Consider the following 19,858-nt stretch of genomic DNA (forward strand, 5'->3'; position numbering starts at 1 on the left):
AAATCTTTTCTCTGAGATTAGCTGTCTCGTTCTCGTATTTCTATTGAGCTGATCTCAAGCCTCAACATTATTTGGATTTTTTTTTATATGCTCTGATTGAATTATCAGTTACCTGTGTATAGAGAACAAACATAGAAATAGAATAAATAAGTGAACAAGTGGATCGATGGTCTAGTTGACTTTTTGAATAGGCCGTGAAACATCATTGGATTTTTCTATTTTATAAACCTCACAGTTTTTTTTTTTTTTTTTTTTTTTTTTTTTTAAGGCAGATAAACCTCACAGTTTAAATAGTGGGATTTCTTATTCATATTGAGAAGTGAATATACATGATGTCAACCAGCATAGAGATATTAGGAGGAAATATACGAATGGACCAAGTCAGTCAATTATATCATTTAACTTTTTTTTTTTAATTAATATATCCAGTTAGTCACTGGGATATAATCTGAAGGCGTGGAAATGATAGTTGATTAAAAAAAAAACGATCGATTGATATATTATTACTTTAATTACACTCTGAACTATAATTTAGGGACCCCGTCAAAGTCTTTACTTATTAAATAAGCACAAATAAAAAGGAAGTAAAAAACGGAGGAAATTATATCATGGAAATAAAGAATTTAAATTAAAAACAATAATGGATTGGTCATTATGTTGAAATTACTACACAATGCACGGGATTTCAATGGCAGTTGCGTAACAATACTGGTATTTTGCTTGAATAGGCAACCCTACATCTATGATATTCTATAAAAATTAATTACATAAGACAAGGTGTATGTTCAATCGTGATTTTTTCTACTTTATTGATTTAAAATATATATCCTTCGTTTCTACGTGTGATGTCTACAAAATTACATTCTTTATTTATTGTATGGATTATAAGCTGATGATATAAGATTCGGGGTTATTAGTCACTCTCAGAAGTCAGAAATAATGACTGGAGATTTATACAAAATTGAAGGTGAGTCAAGACTTAAACTTCTAAGGGCCAATTAATTCGTTATGACATGTTCATAATTAATTAACTGCTTGCCATCGATAAAATGATAAAATAATAAAAATAAAAATAAAATATAATCAAGCAAGTAACAACCAATTCAGATCTCTTCGGTTAAGTAACAATGATTGGCACAATATTGTTTTAAATTAAGAGATCTAACCTAACAACAAAATTAGATGCTTAATTCAGAGTTGTACTACCAAAAATTTAAGTTAATAAATACGCTAGGGTAAAAAAATTAATTAGAGATAAATAAATAAAAAAAATTGGTCGTACTTTTGATTATAAATAATATCCAATCTAATATATCTAATAATTAAAATATATTGTCGACCACGAAACCCAATTAGGAGACCCGAGCACAAAATTTCGATCAAAATTCAAAACTTTTAATTTGGTATAAATTTCGATTAAAAATTTCGACAAGTATGCTAAACTTATAAGATTCATGATATATATAAGATTTTTTTTAGGGATATTTATTAGAAATTAAAATGAATAATCACTTTAAATCAATACACAAAGTGAGCACAATTTAAGAAACAAACACACAATTCATGATAATGTTTTATCTCACTAGTTATGAATACATATATTAAAAGGTCAAGAAAAACAGCTATAGCCAGATTTAGCAAATCACTAAAATTATTGTAATAACTTGTTTCTAAAGAAATTATAAAATGCAGAAAAATAATTAAACCAATTTTTTTTTTCAGCAGATACATTTGTTTCAAATAAATTATATTTACTCGTCTTCCATTAAGAAACCAAGAATTATTATATAAACTAGTTGGACCGAGCCAGAGAGCCAGAGAAACTTGCTCAACAATTCTAAAAAGAAATTTATTACTTTCTGAATATTCATTCACTTCATATTTCTTATCATGTCTGCCAGTTAATTGACTTATCAAAATGCATGTCTTATTCTTAAACAGTAATGATAACTGCTTAAAAGCTAAGCCAAACAATTGACAAGAAAATTTAGCAAAAACACACATAATTAAATACAATTTCGTCAATTTTTCTATTTAACATTATTTGAAACAAAATGCCACAAATTATCAGAAATATTTTTATCCAAACAAATCTTAATAATATAAATGGCAGTTCAAAAGTAATTAGTGCGTGATACAATTAACACCACGTCTGATTAAAAAAAAAAAAAAACCGCTCTCCATATCTTGTTAAAAAAGTATATATATGATTCGTAATAGTGTTCTACATAACAAACAAATTAAACGAAGTCGGTCAACATTCCTCGGTCTAACAAATGACAAATCCACACATAACCCACCTTCCTCCAATCGCATTCTATTCGGCTCGTTGACTTCTCTCGCTTTCTATATATTTAGACGTATATATATATAAAACCCTGTGAAACTAACTTCACACTCAAACAAACCCACCAAATATCTCTCTACATCTCTCTCCAATCCATCAGAACATTCGAAACAATCTCTCACTCTTCCTCTTTTCACAAACTCAAACTCAAATTCAAAATCAAAACCAAAACCAAAATGTTGGATGAGATCTCAAACAGCGGTAACAACTCACCATCGCACCACTCACACCACCACAAGAAAGGCTTGATATCAAGCCTCTTCCACCACCACCACCACCACCACCACCATAGCCACAGCCACTCGTCGACGTCAAGGTCCATAAGCTCCACGTCATCATCACTCTCGGTCCACTCCGTTTCGCCGTCGCTGTCGGAGGCGGAGCAGATCATCACGAAGTGGGACCCGAACTCGTCTTCCTACACCAAAGTGACCTCTCTGTTCCAGCACAGCCGGAAGGAGGCGAAGGAGTTCGTGGAGGCCGTGAAGGCTCTGCGAGGAACGATGAACGGCCTCGCGGCGGATCGCGACTCCACCGCCGAGCTGGTTCTGGCTCAGCAGCTCATGCAGACCGCCATGAAAAGGCTGGAGAGAGAGCTCCACCAGATCCTCTCCGAGAGCCGCGACCGCCTCGACCCCGAGTCCGTCTCGAGCCGCTCCTCCTCCGCCGCGAGCTCTCTCGGCACCACCGCCGGAGAAGAAGAAGACGACGATGATGAGGTGGCGAGCGCGAACGAGTCCATCGCTGAGGTGGAGCGAGTCTCGGCGCTGGCCACGGCGGACGTGAGGTCCATCGCGGAGTGCATGATCGCGTGCGGGTACGGGAAAGAGTGCATCAAGATCTACAAGACGCTCCGAAAGTCCATCGTCGACGAGGGAATGTTCCGCCTGAGAATCGAGCGGTTCAGGGCGTCGCAGGTCCACAAGCTGGGCCACGACGCCCTCTCCGCGGCGGTCAAAGTCTGGGTCAACGCCGCCAAAGTGGCCGTGGCGACGCTCTTCAAGGGAGAGAAGAGCCTCTGCGACCGCGTCTTCGCCTCCGCCTCCGACACCGTCAGAGAGTCCTGCTTCCGCGAGATCGCCGAAGAAGCCGCCGAGAACCTCTTCCGCTTCCCGGAGATGGCCGCCGCCGCAAAAGGCGGCGCCGGCGGCCCCAAGAAGTCGCCGGAGAGAATCTTCCCTCTCATGGAGCTCTACGAGACGTTCTCCGACATCTGGCCCGAGATGGAATCCATCTTCGGGCCAGGCGTTGTGTCTCACGCTCTGTCCTCGTCTCTAAAACTCCGTGACTCGATCCACTCGATCCTCCCGGAGATAGAGTCCGCGATCCACCACACGCCCTCGAAAGCCCTCCCCGCCGGCGGAGCCACCCACCCGATGACTCTCTGGGTCATGGACCACGTCACAAAGCTCGCCGACCACGCCGGAGTCCTCTCCGGGATCCTCACGGACTATCCTCCGCCGCCGCGAGACTCGAGGTTGGAAGAGTCGTCATCGACATCGTCATCGGACCCGGTGTCGGTCCACCTGGCGTGGCTCGTGCTAGTCCTTCTCTGCAAGCTCGACAGCAAAGCCGAGCTGTACAAGGACGCGTCGCTCTCGTACCTCTTCCTAGCCAACAACCTCCAATTTGTGGTCGAGACGGTGAAAGCCACGGGGCTGAGATACGTGCTCGGGGAAGAGTGGGTTTTGAGGCACGAGAAGAAGGTCCACCAATACGCGGCGAGCTACGAGTCGATGGCGTGGACCAAGGTGTACTTCACGCTCCCGGAGCACGCCGGGGACGTGTCTCCGGGGGAGACCAAGGAGGTCTTGGGGCGGTTCACGGCCGCGTTCGAGGAGGAGTACAAGAAGCAGACCGGGTGGATCGTCCAGGACGGCAAGCTCAGGGACGAGCTCAAGCTCTCCATAGCCAAGAAGCTCGTCCCGAGGTACCACGAGTTTTACTACGAGTCCAACTTCGCCGCCGGAACAACCCAGTGGCTCTCGCCGGATGATATCGGGAACTACTTGTCCGACTTGTTCCACGGTGCGTCTCCGACGGCGAGTCTCAACTCCTTCTCGTCCTTGTCCTTGTCGTCGGCTTCGACTCCGGTTTCCTCTCCTCGCAGAGGCCTTGTTTCTCGCTGAAGGGTTTGATGATTGTCTGATAATAATGCATGACAAAATTGAATCGTTTGTTCTCTTTTTTTTTTTTTACATATAGATATTTGTATGTTTTTTGATAAGTTGAGAAAAACAAATTACTCAACTTATACTTAGTAGTGAGTTTTTTCAATAATGTGTAAAACACTGTAAAGCCAAGCTGGCGATGGGAAATCAGTTTTGTGGGACAAAAGACAGCCCTATAAACTATAATAATAATTTTTTGTTTGACTTTCGTGTTTTCTTTTATCGTTTGGCTTTCGTATACTAGGCAGGGGTTAATTTACAAGTGTAGGCAAATAAGAATGCGTACGGCACTAATATGTTAGTAAACAAGATAAGATCACCTATGCTTATTTATCTCTGTCTTAAGTATTGATTCAACCCTTCAAAAGAAAAAAAAAAGTCTTGACTCAATACTCCTAAACCATCACTAGCCATGTAATCAACATTTTCTATTTTTTTTATTCTGGTTCTTTTAAAAAATTCATTCCTCTAGTTAATGCCCTTTCTTTGAGCTGGCCTATCGATAATTTAATATCAATGTACTTTGAATTTTATCATCCAATTAAGTATTGACATCTCAAGAAAACTTTACTGTAACTAATAAAATGAGAGAGAAATGATTGATAAAACTGAGATTTGTTTCGATCAAAAAATAAAAATGAGATTTGCCCTTTTTTTTTAACCTAATAAGCGGAGAGTGGGTGTATAAATGGTGACTCTGCAGGTTTTGGGAAACAAAAGATGGAGTTTTGTAGGGATGCACGAGTGTGAAGTTGGAAGATCGAGCTCGGGTTGAAGAGAATTTATAATGGGAATGGATTCATTGGATGATGACGTATTGTTGAATTTTGAGGGCTGACGAGAATAGAAAAATTAGACAAATAAATATAGTAGTAATTAGTTGTTATCAGATACAATAGTGGACGCTGATAACAACTAAGATTCATTCTCCATACAAATAGGAACAAGTAATAATATCATATATAATTTGATTTATTTTCAGAATAAATAAATAACATAAATAAATAATCCTAACAACTTTGTGACTTTCAACACTCCCGCTCAAGATTAAGATTGGTATGGATACCTATCATGCCGAGGTTGCTGCTCAGAGTTTCGAAGTTGTTCTGGGCAAGGACTTTGTGAGAATATTTGATGTCTATTATCTGGTCTTCAACCTTCTCCGAAATAAAGTGCCTATCAATCTTGATGTGTTTTGTGCGATCGTGATGGCCATGATTTATTGCAATGCTCAATGCAAGTGGACATATTATCAAGTGGCAAAGTGTGCAAAAGCATGAGTATCAATTCACGAGAACTTGCGAGTTTCGAATACAAGATTTTGCTAAATTCTTCTATTCTCAAATTTTCAAACTATAAAGTAAAGTGAAAGGGGTTTTCAATGGTTTAGAACTCAAATGTATCAAACAAACAATAATAAAATGATTTACAAATAATTTTAAAAGACGAGGAACACGACTTCGTTGGTTTCAAGGTGTGGTTGGCTATTGAGTTCAAAGAAAAAATAGGAAAAGTAAAGGGTTCTAATCCCACCTCTTGGTTTTCTCCACTAACTTTTCTTGAGTTGCTAGGGACCTAGTAGATTGACAAGCTTACACCTATCGGTTGAAGCTTTATTAAAACAACCTACCGCACTATAAGACCGAGGCTCAAACAATTACACCAATTCTCTATACTTTCTATAGCCGAAGGTGGATCAATGATGGGTTTGGTAGATCTCACATGTCTTTTACCTATCGGTTTCAAAACGTGCAAAGACACTCACTAATTAGGTAGATAAGCTAACTAGGAGAAATAAACACACCCACAACCTATGAAATTCCTCTTTGTTCTTTTTTGTCATGATGCTCACTTCTATCCTAAGTTACGAACCAACACACACCCATTCACCGACACCGATTACAATGTGTTCCTACTAAAGATTTAGCTATTCATACTAGAAAATAATCAAATCAACGTAATAAAAAGAGTAATCAACAAAACAAGTAAGTAAATAGACATCACAACCAAGCTAAACAAAACAAATCTTTTCAAATTATCAAATCTACAACTACTCAAACAAACTTCAAAATCTAAAGCAATAACATAAATCTAACTTCAACAATATTCAAATCCAAGATCATAACTCAAAAAATACCAAAAAAACTATGAATCTTAGATAGCAAGCAAGATAGCAAAACTAGGATATGAAAAGTATACTTTTCTTACAAGTATGGAAAGTAGTGAGAATGAGATGTAGAGGTAACAAGGGATGAAATAGAGGATGCTGGTAGAGGAGATGTCATTTCTTCTTCTTTTTCTTCAATGGCTCTCCACTATAAGTATTTTTGCTTATGGGTTTAGATCATATGGATTTGGACCATATTAAGGCTATAAGGCATTGGATGTCTTATTTTCGGAGCCTTTCCAAGGGTCAAGATTAGTTCAAAACGAGCTCATTTAAAAACTGGTCCGTCGTCTTGCGCGTCGTGCAGGGTCTTCACGCGTTGTGTGACGATTCTGCGCGACGCGCAGAGGGTCTTGCGTGTCGCGCTCCTCTGAAACCTACCAGCGCTGTGGGCCTAAGCCTTTGGGCCTTTCTAGTGGACGAAGTCCACTTTGTATTTTGACATTATTGGATAGTTTTGAATTCAATCATCTAAGTTAGTATTTATGTACCTTTCTACTTCTATTGGCACTTGCACTAACAAAATTCCATATGTTTTTTAAGATTATTTTTTCAAAATAATCATGATTTCAAAACATATAGAAAATATTCTTAAAGTATTCATATACATTATACAATTTTCAATATATATCATATAATTTTTCAATATAAATGCAATCAATATACATACATGTATAAAATAACATATACCAACAATAATGTCAAGAGTATGCAAAAACGATTAAACGAGGACACCTCACTAAATACACGAGCTACTGTCGACATAAAATAATTACACATGTTATTTTCGTAATAACTTCTAAACTCCACTACAACATGTAATTTCCACAAACCGAGAGCGAGATGCACAAAAGCCCATATTCATCCTCGAAATCCGACAAACTTTGCACCGACGTCGTTTGGTGTTCGAAAACGTGGCCAATTCCCCCCGATTGTTGACCGCTTCATCATCGTCTCTCTCTCTCTCTCTCCATTGTCAATGACCCTGTGAAGCTCACACACATTTCACGGGTTTCTTTCGCTCTCTCTCTTCCCTGATCCTTTCCATTCTGAAATAGCTCAGAATGTCGTGGCTGAGGACGGCGGTGAGCAAGGCGGTGGAGGTGGGGAACAAGAATAACCTGACTCGAACCGTCAAGAACTACGCTGACTCCGTCGTCCACCAAGCCGGCCAAGCCGTCGCCGGCGGTGCTAAAATCCTCCAAGATCGCATTGTAATCTGTTTTTTCTTCTTCTTCTTCTTGACTTTTGGAGATTATGTCGTTCCTAACACATTTTCATATACCGTTGATAACTTCGATGACCTTTGATTCAGACCTAATCCTTCGTGCTAAAGAAACAATTTTAATGGCTAAGCCTGAGCGTGTGCTCTAACACAATTTAACCGCACTTTTCTGTTGCTTCATGCTCTTGCTTGGTGTCTTTATGCCTTAGTCTAGACAAAGTAATCCGTAAAGTGAAATGGATAAGAATTTATATTAGAGATGCTCATTAGTATGTTACTATATCATCTAAAGTATACCTTTTTTTTTATGAATGTTTTAAAATATCGGCAATGGTATGAGATCATAGTTTTACTATAGGTTTTTTGCTTGGGTTTCTACTTTCTTACTAATGGTTACACTTGCAAATTAGTTGCTGAATAATGGTAAATGGCACAACACAACAGTCAATCCTCTTTCAGAGGAGGGGAAAAACTAGAAGTAGAAAGAAGCATAATAGTGAAATGTGAATATGGAGTAAGAAATAATCAAGGGGGAGAAACTGGAGTTTAATATGGAAAATGGGGATTCATGGAATTTATTGCATTGGATGTTGAGACAACCTGTGTAACTACTAATCGCTGGCTGGTTGTGACTTAATACAAATATGATTTGAGCTGTGAAGTTATTCTTACACTTGGGTATGTTATGGTCCAAGAAAATAACGAAGTTGGTTTTCCATGTATAATCAGGGTGCTCGGAATTTCAGAAGCGTTAAGCAGACCATAAAAAGATTGGAAGAAGCAGCTGTCTCTTGTAGGGGCAATGAGAGGGCCGAACTACTGAGAAGGTGGTTGGCTGTACTTAAAGATATTGAAAAGCTGTCTCAAAGCCCCTCTGAGGATAATGTAGACACCCTTAACGAAAATCCGGCTTCGGAGGACTCGAAAGATAATCTAAAAAGACCATCCATGGTAAGAAATCTTCCTTTGATTTCGGTTTAGTTGCGTCAAAAGCCAACCTCAGCATGGGCTGATTTTTTTTTTTTTTTTTGGTACATGTTTCATTTTTTGGGTTGTCTCAAAAACGATTTGGAGAATACAAGTGATGATCTTGAGTTAAATAGATACATGAAATGAAATTACTTTTTGTTATTTATTTTTTTTTTTTCGCATTACGTTTTTTTTCCTAATACCTGCTATCCTGTATAGGTTTTGTATTATGACACTGAATTGATGGGTGAGCCCTTAAACTTCCGAGATGTCTTCCTGCAAAGTCAAGCTCTGGAGGGGATTGCACTGTCTATGGTAAAGTACTCTATAGAAACGTATACAATTTTTGTTGTTCTTTATCTTCATCATTAGTAGCTGGACCATTCTAGAACTTCAGGGTTGTATATTGATTCTTAAGAACTTCTTACTTGGTTGCTAAACAAGGGGTGGTGTTGGATCAGAGTAGAAGATGCTATACTCTGCTCAGCTTCTGTGTCTTGCATAGACTGCTCGTGTCTTTTAGTTTAAAGAGGATGCTATACTACGTACTCATATTTCATTTATTAAGAAATTGTCTCTCTTTTTTATTTTTATTTTTTTATAGAACAAAGACGTGTCATTAAAAATTTATGAGCACTCTTTTTTGCCGTATGAAATGGTCTAAATGAAGATAAATAAACATGTTTGAGTGATTCCTGATGTCTAGTATGCCACCAGTAGGGAAAAACATAGTGCTAGGGTAGGTAGCTTTACATTAGAATCTGAAGTTGATCTTCTGAGTACAGTGATAATTTGAAAGGTTTTCCTCTTTGATCGCTCCATGCTTAACTAACTTCTAATGACCCTCAGATTCTTGAAGCACCCAATGAAGAAGAAGTCTCACTTCTCTTGGAGATGTTTGGGTGAGTACCCTTCTAGCTATGATAGTGATACAATGCTCTGATTTGTAAATGCCAGCATAACTTGCTGGGGAAAGGGAGTCGTTTATTTATTTATTATTATCATAAGCAAATTCTTGTTTTTGAGTCGTATCTTTACACTTGCACTAGGCTTAATTGTACTTTTGATCAAGGTTTTAAAAGGCGTGTGAGGCGTACGTTTGGAGGCGCTGAGGCATGGGAAAAGCGCCTCGAAAGTTCGTCTCACACGCCCATAGTGAGGCTTACGCCTTTCTGAACTGAGGCAGGCGCCTTACGCGTCAAAGGCGTGAGGCGTTACTGAGGCGTAAGCCTCTGTTGGTTCTGTTTTATGTATTTTAAAAATCCTAATAGGCTTTTTTAGGTTAAAAAAATGCATAATAGGGCATCAGAGCTCTTTAAATGCATTATAATAGACTTCGGATTTATAGACTCAAGTTTTATTGCATGAATTAGTTATTTTCTTTTAGGGATTTTATTTTTAACCATAGTATGAATTTTAGTTTAAATATGATAAAGTTTGCTATATTATATACAAAAAATTAGTCAAATAAGCCACCGAAAGGTTAAGAATTGCTAGATAGCCAACTTTTTGTAAATTTTTTATAAATAGCCACCTCAACTTATTTACGGCACTTAAAAAGACAAAAATACCTAAAAACATTCCCGTCTATTTTGGTTTTTTTTTTTAGTCTTTTTGAGTGCCGTAAATAAGTTGAAGTGGCTATTTACAGAAAATTTACAAAAAATTGGCTATTATACAAAACGCTATTAGTCAAATGGCAATATAGCTAAAAAAACCCTATTATATATATTATATTTCTAATATTTTTATATCGATTTGAGGCTTACGCCTCGTGTACTTAGATTTCACCTCGATACTCGTTTATGTAGATTAAACCTTGCTTTTGAGCACTGTTGTTTATAAAGCCTTTGTACACTAGTTTTTGAACTTCCATTCCTTAAGGTCAGAATGAAGGGACCGTAGATATAATCTTAATTTATAATTTTCAGGCTTTGCCTTACTGGTGGAAAAGAAGTTCACAATGCGGTGGTTAGCAGTATTCAGGATCTGGCAAAATCTTTATCCAGCTATGAAGAGGAAGTGCTGGTAAACAAAGAAGTGTATTGCTACTCTTTAGATTGTAGGAAAATGTGATGAAAGTTCTAGATAATTGTTTCTTGATCGTTGTAATATTCAGATTTTGGTTTCAAACCCCACACTTAGAGAGCTGCTGTAGGTTCCATATATCTCAATCTACCATTTTATTTAAACAAAAGTAATTTTCTTTTCATGTTGTCATCTAGAATAGAGACGCACTTGGAGAAAGACACAATAGGTTAATATAAAGTCACTATATGAATTGATATCCTGAAATCAGTGTCAAAGATTCTGTTTTTCTGCAACAATTAACATATCTTCAGTACTGGTAACATTTGTGTACAAAGGAGTTGCATTTTTCGTTTTTGTTTTTAATGGTAAATAGGGCTAAGTAAGCGACTAGTTCATCTTCATAATTTTTTTTCCAGGTAAAGCGAGAAGAATTGCTTCAATTTGCACAAGGAGCCATTACGGGGCTCAAGATTAATTCTGATCTTGGAAGGTGGAACAAATATGAGCTTTCTTTAATCACTATACTTGAAATGGAGTTTTATTTTATTTTATACCTTCTAGTTTTCTGCAGAACATTCCTGGATCGAACCAATACTATATATTTATAAGCAATTGCTTGTTCATGATTGCTTTTACTTCCATCTTTTTCTTCTTTCTATTTCCCTCTTTTAAGATACCAAATCATTTTTCCATGCCCTTGTTATAATGATTCCTTATCTGTATATAAAGGGGTGTGTGTGTGTGTGCGCGCGCGAGCGCGCGCGTGTGTGTTCATACACACACTTCATATAATACTTCATTGATTTTTATTAGAGCTATAGTTAGTCAATGTTGTGGGCCTATTTAATTTTCATTTAGTTTAATTAATATAGAAGCTTGTGGTATAGGCTACTTCTAGAATTCTTGATTTTTTTTATCATACAAACATTGATATGTAAAGCTGGCTAACCAATATTCTGGAAATGCTGTCCCTTGGCAAGAAAGAAACAGAGTAAATATATATTACGCAAGTTTGTTTACTAGCTTGATTCTAACCTCACTACTTTTGATTCTTGGCTACAGAATAGATGCTGAAGTATCTAGTCTAAAGAAAAAGCTTGATGAGAAGACAGCTTCTCAGAAGTCTTCTGAAGTTCAGGTCAAAGATTTAGAAGAAACAGCGTCAGAGACAATAGAGGTAAGCTTCAGTTTTGATAGTAATTGTAACGAACAAAACACGGGTACTATAATAGATACTGTCCACGTATGGTGACATGAGATGCTATTTATGAGTATTTTTTTGGCCGAGACCATTACATGCATGTAATGCTACATGTTTTTGCTAGTTACCGTGGATTCTTGTGTTGGTTATTAATCATAAACTGAACATGAAAATTCATTGAAAATATGTTGCATCTCCACTCCATTATAGGTTTATGAAGTTCAAATATACAATATAATCTCTAATTTCACGATTAAGAGAGCACCGAAAACACACAGCCACCGATTGTCCCACTGAGACCCAGAAGTGAGTGAAATATTAGCCAGCAGAGGTGTGTGTTGATGCTCTCAAAGAATGTGATTTGAACTTTGGACAACTCATAAATATAAACTCTTGCCGTAAGATCTAAAGCAAAACTAGTAGCTTTTGTGGCTTATCATTGATGCTTATATACTACTTTTGTGTCAGTCTTTAAAAGAAGCACTTGCAGAAATTAGAGCTTGTTCCAGATTGGAAGGGCTTTTACTAAAGAAGAAATTTCTCAGTGCGGGAGACTCTCCTGAGGTCCATGCTCAAAAGGTTCGTTTAGTTGTCCAAATCTATGGTCAATAGTGAATACTTGTTTGTCTTCTACCATTGTAATATATGATATCTAGTTTGGCGATTTAGAAACTGATACTCTGGCACTTCATTTTTGTTTTATACGCAGATTGATAAGTTGAAGGTGTTGTCAGAATCACTTGCTAGCTCTTTTGTGAAAGCTGAAAAACGTATTTCAGACCACAGGTAAAATTTAAATTTTACATAATTTCTGGAATTTCCTTTAAGTAGTATTTGCATTCAATTTTTTTGTAATGTTTATTCTTTTCCTAAAAAGAAGACTGAATTTGATGATTGAAGTTACTTTATTGTGATTGTTATCATAGTTATGTTTTACCTCAGATCGCCATTCACCAATTGTAAAATAAGTTATTGTAACTGCATGCTCTTCATCCATTTTTTTTTTATTACTATGGATTTTGGTCTTTCATGTATGATTTTTCCTTATATTCATAGATCTCAGAAAGAAGAAGCACTGAACGTTCGAGTAGCCAAAGCAAATGAAGCAAGTGATAAAGAGAAGGTGACTTTTTCTTCCACTTGTTTACATCTCTTGCAATTTGAATGGTGATAACGTTTGAAGAGTTATGGTACTCTTTGTATCTGGAGAGACTAATGATTGCTGTATCTGTGAGATCTGAGTATCCCATGTCATTACTTTCCAGGCGTTAGCATCTGAGATTGCTGAGCTTGAAAAACAAAGAGATGACCTTGAAGCTCAACTGAAAAAGGTATGTTCCTTTGTGTTATGATCTAAAGTAGATGCAAATCCATAAATATACTGAATAAAAAACTTTATTATTGCTGTTAATCTAGCATTTTGTTTACGATATACATACAACTGAATCAAGACCATGCCTGTTTTGGTTCTGAATTGACTATTCAAATTGAGAATTCTGAATATTCTTCTGTAAATATTGGTCTGACCAAGCGGCTTGCAGACCACCAGAAAAAGGAAATATAATTCATGTAATTAGGAGTGCCAATAAAACTGGAAAGTGACTAAATTATGACGACTCATTCAGAAGAAGAAAAGAAAGCCCAGCAACTAGAGCTAATATTTTTGTTAATAGACAAAGTAAATTAACCAAGGCTTTTCTGCAAATTGTAAAATGGGATTTGAAATGTGAATTTAAATTAGTGTTTGGGTCACATTGTGATACAACCCTTTGGGTAGAACTCATCCCCAAAAGCTAGCTATTAGGGAGAGGGTGCCCAAGAGGTTATAAACCCACATGCCAAACTCATACTTTAGCAATGTGGGACTCTCACATGTCAATCCCATACTTAACAATGTGAGAGTCAACTAGGATCATAACAATACCCCACGCTTGAAGAACCAACGTCCTCGTTGGTCACGGCCATGTTGGTCACGGCCACGTTGGTCACGGTTGGCACCCCCTTTGGGTCCAAGCCACCACTCCGTGGGCCACCACTCCATGGGCCACCACTCCGAGTGTTGGAACCAAGATGGGACCCGCTCTGATACCAATTGGCCTGTTTGCCGAAGGAATGTGAGCTCGCCGATACCATTCGCCGAGAAGTTGAGTACCATAAGCCGGAATCGGTCTATGTGGCCATGAGTTTGGCTCGAAAAACGGAACTGAAGTTGCCAGACGACAAAAGGGAAAAAACATTTGGCGGCTTTCCTGCTCCGGAAGCTTGTTCGCCAGGACAAGGTACAGGCTTTTCGCAAGGCGGAGATGCGTCTAGTGGGTGGAAATCATCAACGAAACGTGGTGAGCCTCAAATCTTCAAGAAGATCAGCTACCAAGAGATGGCTGATCGTCGTGCAAAGGGGCTTTGCTTCAACTGCGACGAGATGTTCACTCCCGGTCATCGCTGCAAGAAGTTGTTCTTCCTTCAGTTGGCGGAAGAGGATTGGAAAGTGGAAGACGGGGCGGTGACTTGAGCTTGAGGACAAGCTCAAAGAGGAGGAGGGGAGTAATGATACGTATCTGTATCTACTATTAAGGGATTTTAGTTTGGGAAAATTAAGGGTTTTAAATTAGGAAGTTTAAGTTTTAAGTTAAGGAAGTGGGTTTTTAAATTACGTATTTTATTATTACGAATTTATTTAATTAAATGCATTTATTTGGAAAGTAGGATTAGGGTTGCAAGTGACCTATCTATAAATAGGTCTTTTCATTCAATAAGAAATCAGCCTCCAACCAAATAACTTAATCTCTCTCAAGAACGAGAAGAGGTTAGGTTTCGGTGGAGCTTACGTTTTTTTACTCTTCTTGTTATTAAAGATATAATCACAATTGCTCCCGTTACGAGATCCAAACCCCGGGCTGTATCACATTGTCGTTAACTTTCAGTTAAGTAATTATAATGAATAAGCGTTTGGTCTTTAATTATAGATGATTAATTTTTAATAAGAACAAAAAGTGTAATAATATATGTTATGAAGAACAGAAAAATATATGCTATAAAGTAATATATATCTATATCTATATATATATATATATACACACACACAAACGCACACACATATCAGCAAAGTTTAATACATATTTTATAAAATTCATATTTTCATTTTGTAAACTTTATATTTATAGGTTTTTTACTTGAGAAAAATTTGGTGAAATGAGCCTATATCTCCATTATTTTTCTCTTCTCTTTTATAAGAAACTATTTGTAATAAATTTTAGGCTTTTAGCACAAATAATCTGTGAACTATTTTACGAGTAACATTTTGATTCTTGAACTTCTTTAATAAGCAAAAATACTCTTACAAATTGAGTTTGTAGTATTTTAATCTTATTTAAATGATATTAAGTTCTTTAACTTAATTTATGAGTTAAACAATTATAACATATTCACAAAGTTAAATAAACCTATACTTTAGTCAATAACAGCAAAGGAAAAGAGGTTAAGCTTATCACATTCCAGAAAACAACCATAATGCTATGTTACAACTGATACCTTTTAAACGTGCTGCCACTTTGGGAATTTTATCCTAAAAGAAGATATATTTCTTTCAGCAAAAAAAAAAAAAACCATATTTCTCTGGCCCTGTATCTGCACAGCGTTGCTGGGATGCTAATTCTCGAAGTCTCTCGCCCACTAGCTTCAACCTAGAGAACGGAACAGAAATTTCTCGTTTCATGTTATCAGACTTGAAATGCAGTTTGAATTTGTTTCAGCTAGAGTTCCTACCAAAAAATCACTTCAATATTTGTTTCATTTATAAACACATGGAGTAAAAGATTGAAAATGCTAAGTTAAATCGACTTAAATTTCCCGCTTCGAGTTTCGTCTAACTGTTTAAAGTGTATTGCATGTCGAAGTTTTATCAATGCATTTGAAAGACGAACTGTGGCGCAGGTTAATATCACTTTAGCTGCAGCTAACGCCCGCCTCCGCAATGCAATAGAAGAGAGAGACCAATTTGAGGAAGCTAACAATCAGATTGTTGTGCACTTGAAATCAAAGGTTTGGACTCATATATATGTATTTTTTCCCCCTTTACTAGGCTATATCTTGAGTGAGTAGTAAAGTAGCCGTGTCAATGTACAAAAGAGTAAAAACCTTCTGATGTGTGGACGAGGTTAAGGCCTTTGATTATGACCTATGAGCCAGTGTGCAGTTTTGTTGATTATGAACTTAGAAACCTGCATTGTTATTCTATCGATATCTTGACAGGAAGATGAGCTATCAAAATCTGTAGCCTCTTGTAAAGTTGAAGCAGAGGTTCTAAATACTTGGCTTAATTTCTTGGAGGACACGTGGGTTCTTCGGTGCTCATATTCAGAAATGAAGGAGAAACAGGTCAAGTAAGTGTTTGTTTAGTAGTCTTTTTATTTATAATTTCCGTAAAAGTAGTGATAACTTACCCTGCCTGATTCTTATTTATTTATTTATTATTCCTGTTCTTAGCTGTCTTTGTTCATTTTGATTTTCTAGCGATGAATTGGAAAAACACGAGGAATACTTTGAGAACTTGGTGATAAACCTCCTGTCTGCTTATAAGGTACTCTACGAGGACAGTCCAAGACTTAATAGTATGTCATGCATTGATCTCACTCGTGTTTATTCTTCAGAACTAAACCTTTAAATTTATGCGCAGAAAGAGTTGGGTCCTTCTATCGGCCGAATTGAAAAATTTGTGGTGAACCTGAAGAAATTGAGTGACGGGTACTAGTCTGTTGCTATGATAGTTCTTGTTATGTTCGTTGAGACGAATTAAGCCCTTAATTTTTAACCCGATGGTAGGTCGGAGACTGTATCTGGTGCAGACGAGGATTCCAAGTTGTTAAACCCTAGGAAAAATCTCGAGGAGGAGTATTTGGACTATGAAGCAAAGGTATGCATTCAGTCGTTCAACAATCTGGGAATTTTGCAATCACAAATTTGATAATTACTCATATTTTGATTAGGATAGTTTTCTTGTTTGGTTTGTTTCTTTTTTTTTTAAAAAAAGATCTACTATTATATGCACGTTTTCATACAGCACAATTAATTTTCTTAAAATCAAAATATAAAATGCTTGTCGTGGTGGGTTTTCAAGAGGATTTTATTTTGTTTCAGATTGTTACTATGTTCAGCGTTGTGGATAACATGAAAGAACAATTTCATGCTCAAGAATCCAAGGTTTCGAGGTATTAAATTAAGATATGTTAGTAAATACTATAATATTTTTTTTACTTTTCAATACACTGCTTAAGGCTTTGCTTGATGTACTTTAGGAAAGAAGACCCCAGGATTAAGGAGCTGTTTGATGATATCGAGAAGCTAAGATCAGAGTTTGAATCTGTTGAGCGACCCAATTTGGAAATGGAAACTCCTCCGGCCCCAAAAGATGAAGCTCCGACAACTACCATTGGAGTTGAAAGTGGTCCAGCACGGCCGTCAAACGTAGTTGTGATGGCACAGAAAGCTAAGACCGACAAGTCTCCTTCCAAATCGCCGAGAGCCAAGTCAGAGCAGATGTTGGATCCTGAAGCAGAACTCGCTAAGCTCGAGTCCGAGTTCGGAAAGGTCGGTCAAGACTACTCGGGAGAAGAGATCAATGACTGGGAGTTCGACGAGCTCGAAAGGGAATTTAGGTCCGGAGATTAATATATCAAGCATTGCAACTCAAGTACAAAGCTGCTCTTGTAACTTATATCATTAACTCTTGATAATCAAATTTGTTCATTCTTCTGTATATTACTAAAAAAAGAAAGAGAGAAAAAAAGAACTGTATGGTGTTGTAATGTTGTCATGTGGTATGGGATTCGAACTTACGAAATGACTGGATTGAAACAGTACCCGGATGCAAATGTTGAACTCTAAACAGTTTCTTGGGCCACCAAAGCTTAAAAAAAAAAAAAAAAAAAAAAAAACTGTGGTCAATGATATTTTGTGGTTAGAAATGTGCCATATTAATGATTCTCGCACTCACTTAGAAATGGGAAGCGTTTGGGGGCAATGTAGGGCTAAGAGGTTTCTCTTTATGTCCATTTAGTTGTGAATGTTTTCCTGATATGGGCTTTTAGAACTGTCTCATCTTTTGTAAAGCGGCATGATTATGAGCTAGTGGGTTGATATAATATGGATTCATTTCCATTTTCCACCCATGGAAACTCTTTCGAATGCCGATTTTTCAATAACGACCTGACTTGGGTGGTTTATTGCTCGAAACTGTTTGGATACCCGGCAAGGTAGACCCTTCTTTAATCTTTGATGCTTTGTTTATACCAAGAATCAGATAAGCCCTCATATTCTGGGTGGTGGTGGGTCATCTATGTAGGTGTGTTTATTTTATGGCCACCCTTTGTTTCTTATTCTTTTTTGTTTTTTTTTTTTAGATTTGGGCGTTGAGTTTTGTCACATCAATATGTCACTCAAATATCTTGAGTGGGCCTAAGTTTTGTTGCTGGTACAAAGAGTAAACACAATTTTGATGTTTTGTCTCACATTCGCCAATCATATGCGAGGGAGGATGATATATTTTGTCTTTACACAATGCTCCAAACTTTCACATATTGAGCTTGGTTACATAAAAATATATCTATCCATATAGACCTTATTTTTATTTTTTATTTTTTATTTTTATCATGTTATTAGTTTGATGATACCGAGCCAAACGTGTTGACAAATTGCGTTTATGATGAAGTAGAAACCAAAACGTGGAACGAATAAAAGTAGGAAATGGAATTTTACCTTTTTTATGGTATTAATAACAGAAAAGGCAGACAAAAACCGTTGGCATTTATAAAAGGAGGAGAATCGCCATGGCTTTATTCTAGTGGTCGAAAACGAAGAGAAAGTGAGAGAGAGTCAAGTATGTCTCGAGGGTTGCAGGCATTCTATCCGGAATTTCCAATTCCCACCACAAAATGTCGGATACCGCATTGCCTCTTCCTAATCTTTTTATATATACATCAAATTTGTAGTCTAATTTCTTTTTCTTTACAACTTATTCATCATCATTTATATTGACTTGAACCCATTTTAATTTTTTCTTTAAAATTTAATGCTTACTCTAATTTTACGTTTTTTTTAGGAACTAATTTTACGTATTTTCAGTAGTTAAATATAACAATTCTACCGAATGTGGTATAATTATTGAATTTTGATCAGGTATGCTTTTATTATTATTATTATGAATTGTATATGTCGTAATAGGTGCCCTTAAGGAAGGAGGATCAGCACCTCGTAAGATTGGGACGTCGAGTTCTCGACCCACTGCCGGCTTTGGGCTAAGGCGAGCTAGGCCCAGACTTAGGGCCCCATATGTGGATGGGCCCGAAAAAATTTACATTTTTTGCCTATTTTTAAGAAAATTTATATTTTTTACCTTAAAAATTTACACTTTTGGCCCATTTTCTAAAAAATTTACATTTTTACCTTGAAAATTTAAATTTTTATTAGTATTATAAGGCCCCAAAATATTGAATCGCCTAGAGCCCCCGGTGAGTTTGGGCCGGCCCTGTCTCGACCCATCATGGGTTAACTTAATGGCGGACATCAACCATAAATACAAGGGATTAGCCACATCTAATAATTTCCCATGAGATCGAGTTTGTCTTATAAATAAGGCAATTCACAAAGGTACTAGCTAAAGTGATTTTGCGTAAGTGAAATTTTTTAAGAGCCATTTTTACTATTTCAAGTTCGCTTACAGCTCTTGATTAAAAAAGGTGCACCTAAAAAA

At 37.1% G+C, this 19,858-nt stretch overlaps 1 protein-coding gene and 1 pseudogene across 1 annotated transcript; both read left to right on the forward strand.

Moving 5' to 3' along the window:
- Positions 1-2,342: 2,342 nt before the first annotated feature.
- On the forward strand, positions 2,343-4,722 carry LOC149379302 (exocyst complex component EXO70H1 pseudogene; annotated as a pseudogene).
- Positions 4,723-7,600: 2,878 nt separating this feature from the next.
- On the forward strand, positions 7,601-18,081 carry LOC149379303 (structural maintenance of chromosomes protein). Its single transcript, XM_089602856.1, has 18 exons — positions 7,601-7,899; positions 8,640-8,861; positions 9,099-9,194; positions 9,729-9,781; positions 10,811-10,907; positions 11,327-11,400; positions 11,973-12,087; positions 12,580-12,690; positions 12,821-12,897; positions 13,168-13,234; positions 13,377-13,442; positions 16,045-16,152; positions 16,363-16,493; positions 16,624-16,690; positions 16,787-16,854; positions 16,933-17,023; positions 17,248-17,318; positions 17,406-18,081. Exons 1-18 carry the CDS (start codon positions 7,750-7,752, stop codon positions 17,776-17,778), a joined length of 2,037 nt encoding a protein of 678 aa, XP_089458982.1. The 5' UTR covers positions 7,601-7,749; the 3' UTR covers positions 17,779-18,081.
- The last annotated feature ends 1,777 nt before the right edge of the window (positions 18,082-19,858 follow it).

Source organism: Urtica dioica, chromosome 12 (assembly GCF_054948205.1).
Source record: "Urtica dioica subsp. dioica isolate 48M chromosome 12, U.dioica_male_clone48M_v1_H2, whole genome shotgun sequence".
Classification (NCBI taxonomy): Eukaryota; Viridiplantae; Streptophyta; class Magnoliopsida; order Rosales; family Urticaceae; genus Urtica; species Urtica dioica.

Excerpts from the sequence above, each read along its gene's own strand:
- LOC149379303 (XM_089602856.1), top strand. The coding sequence starts at position 7,750 with ATGTCGTGGCTGAGGACGGCGGTGAGCAAGGCGGTGGAGGTGGGGAAC. Across the intron at positions 9,782-10,810 it reads CTTCTCTTGGAGATGTTTGG|GCTTTGCCTTACTGGTGGAA; the intron begins GTGAGTACCCTT and ends TATAATTTTCAG. Across the intron at positions 16,691-16,786 it reads ACCTCCTGTCTGCTTATAAG|AAAGAGTTGGGTCCTTCTAT; the intron begins GTACTCTACGAG and ends ATTTATGCGCAG.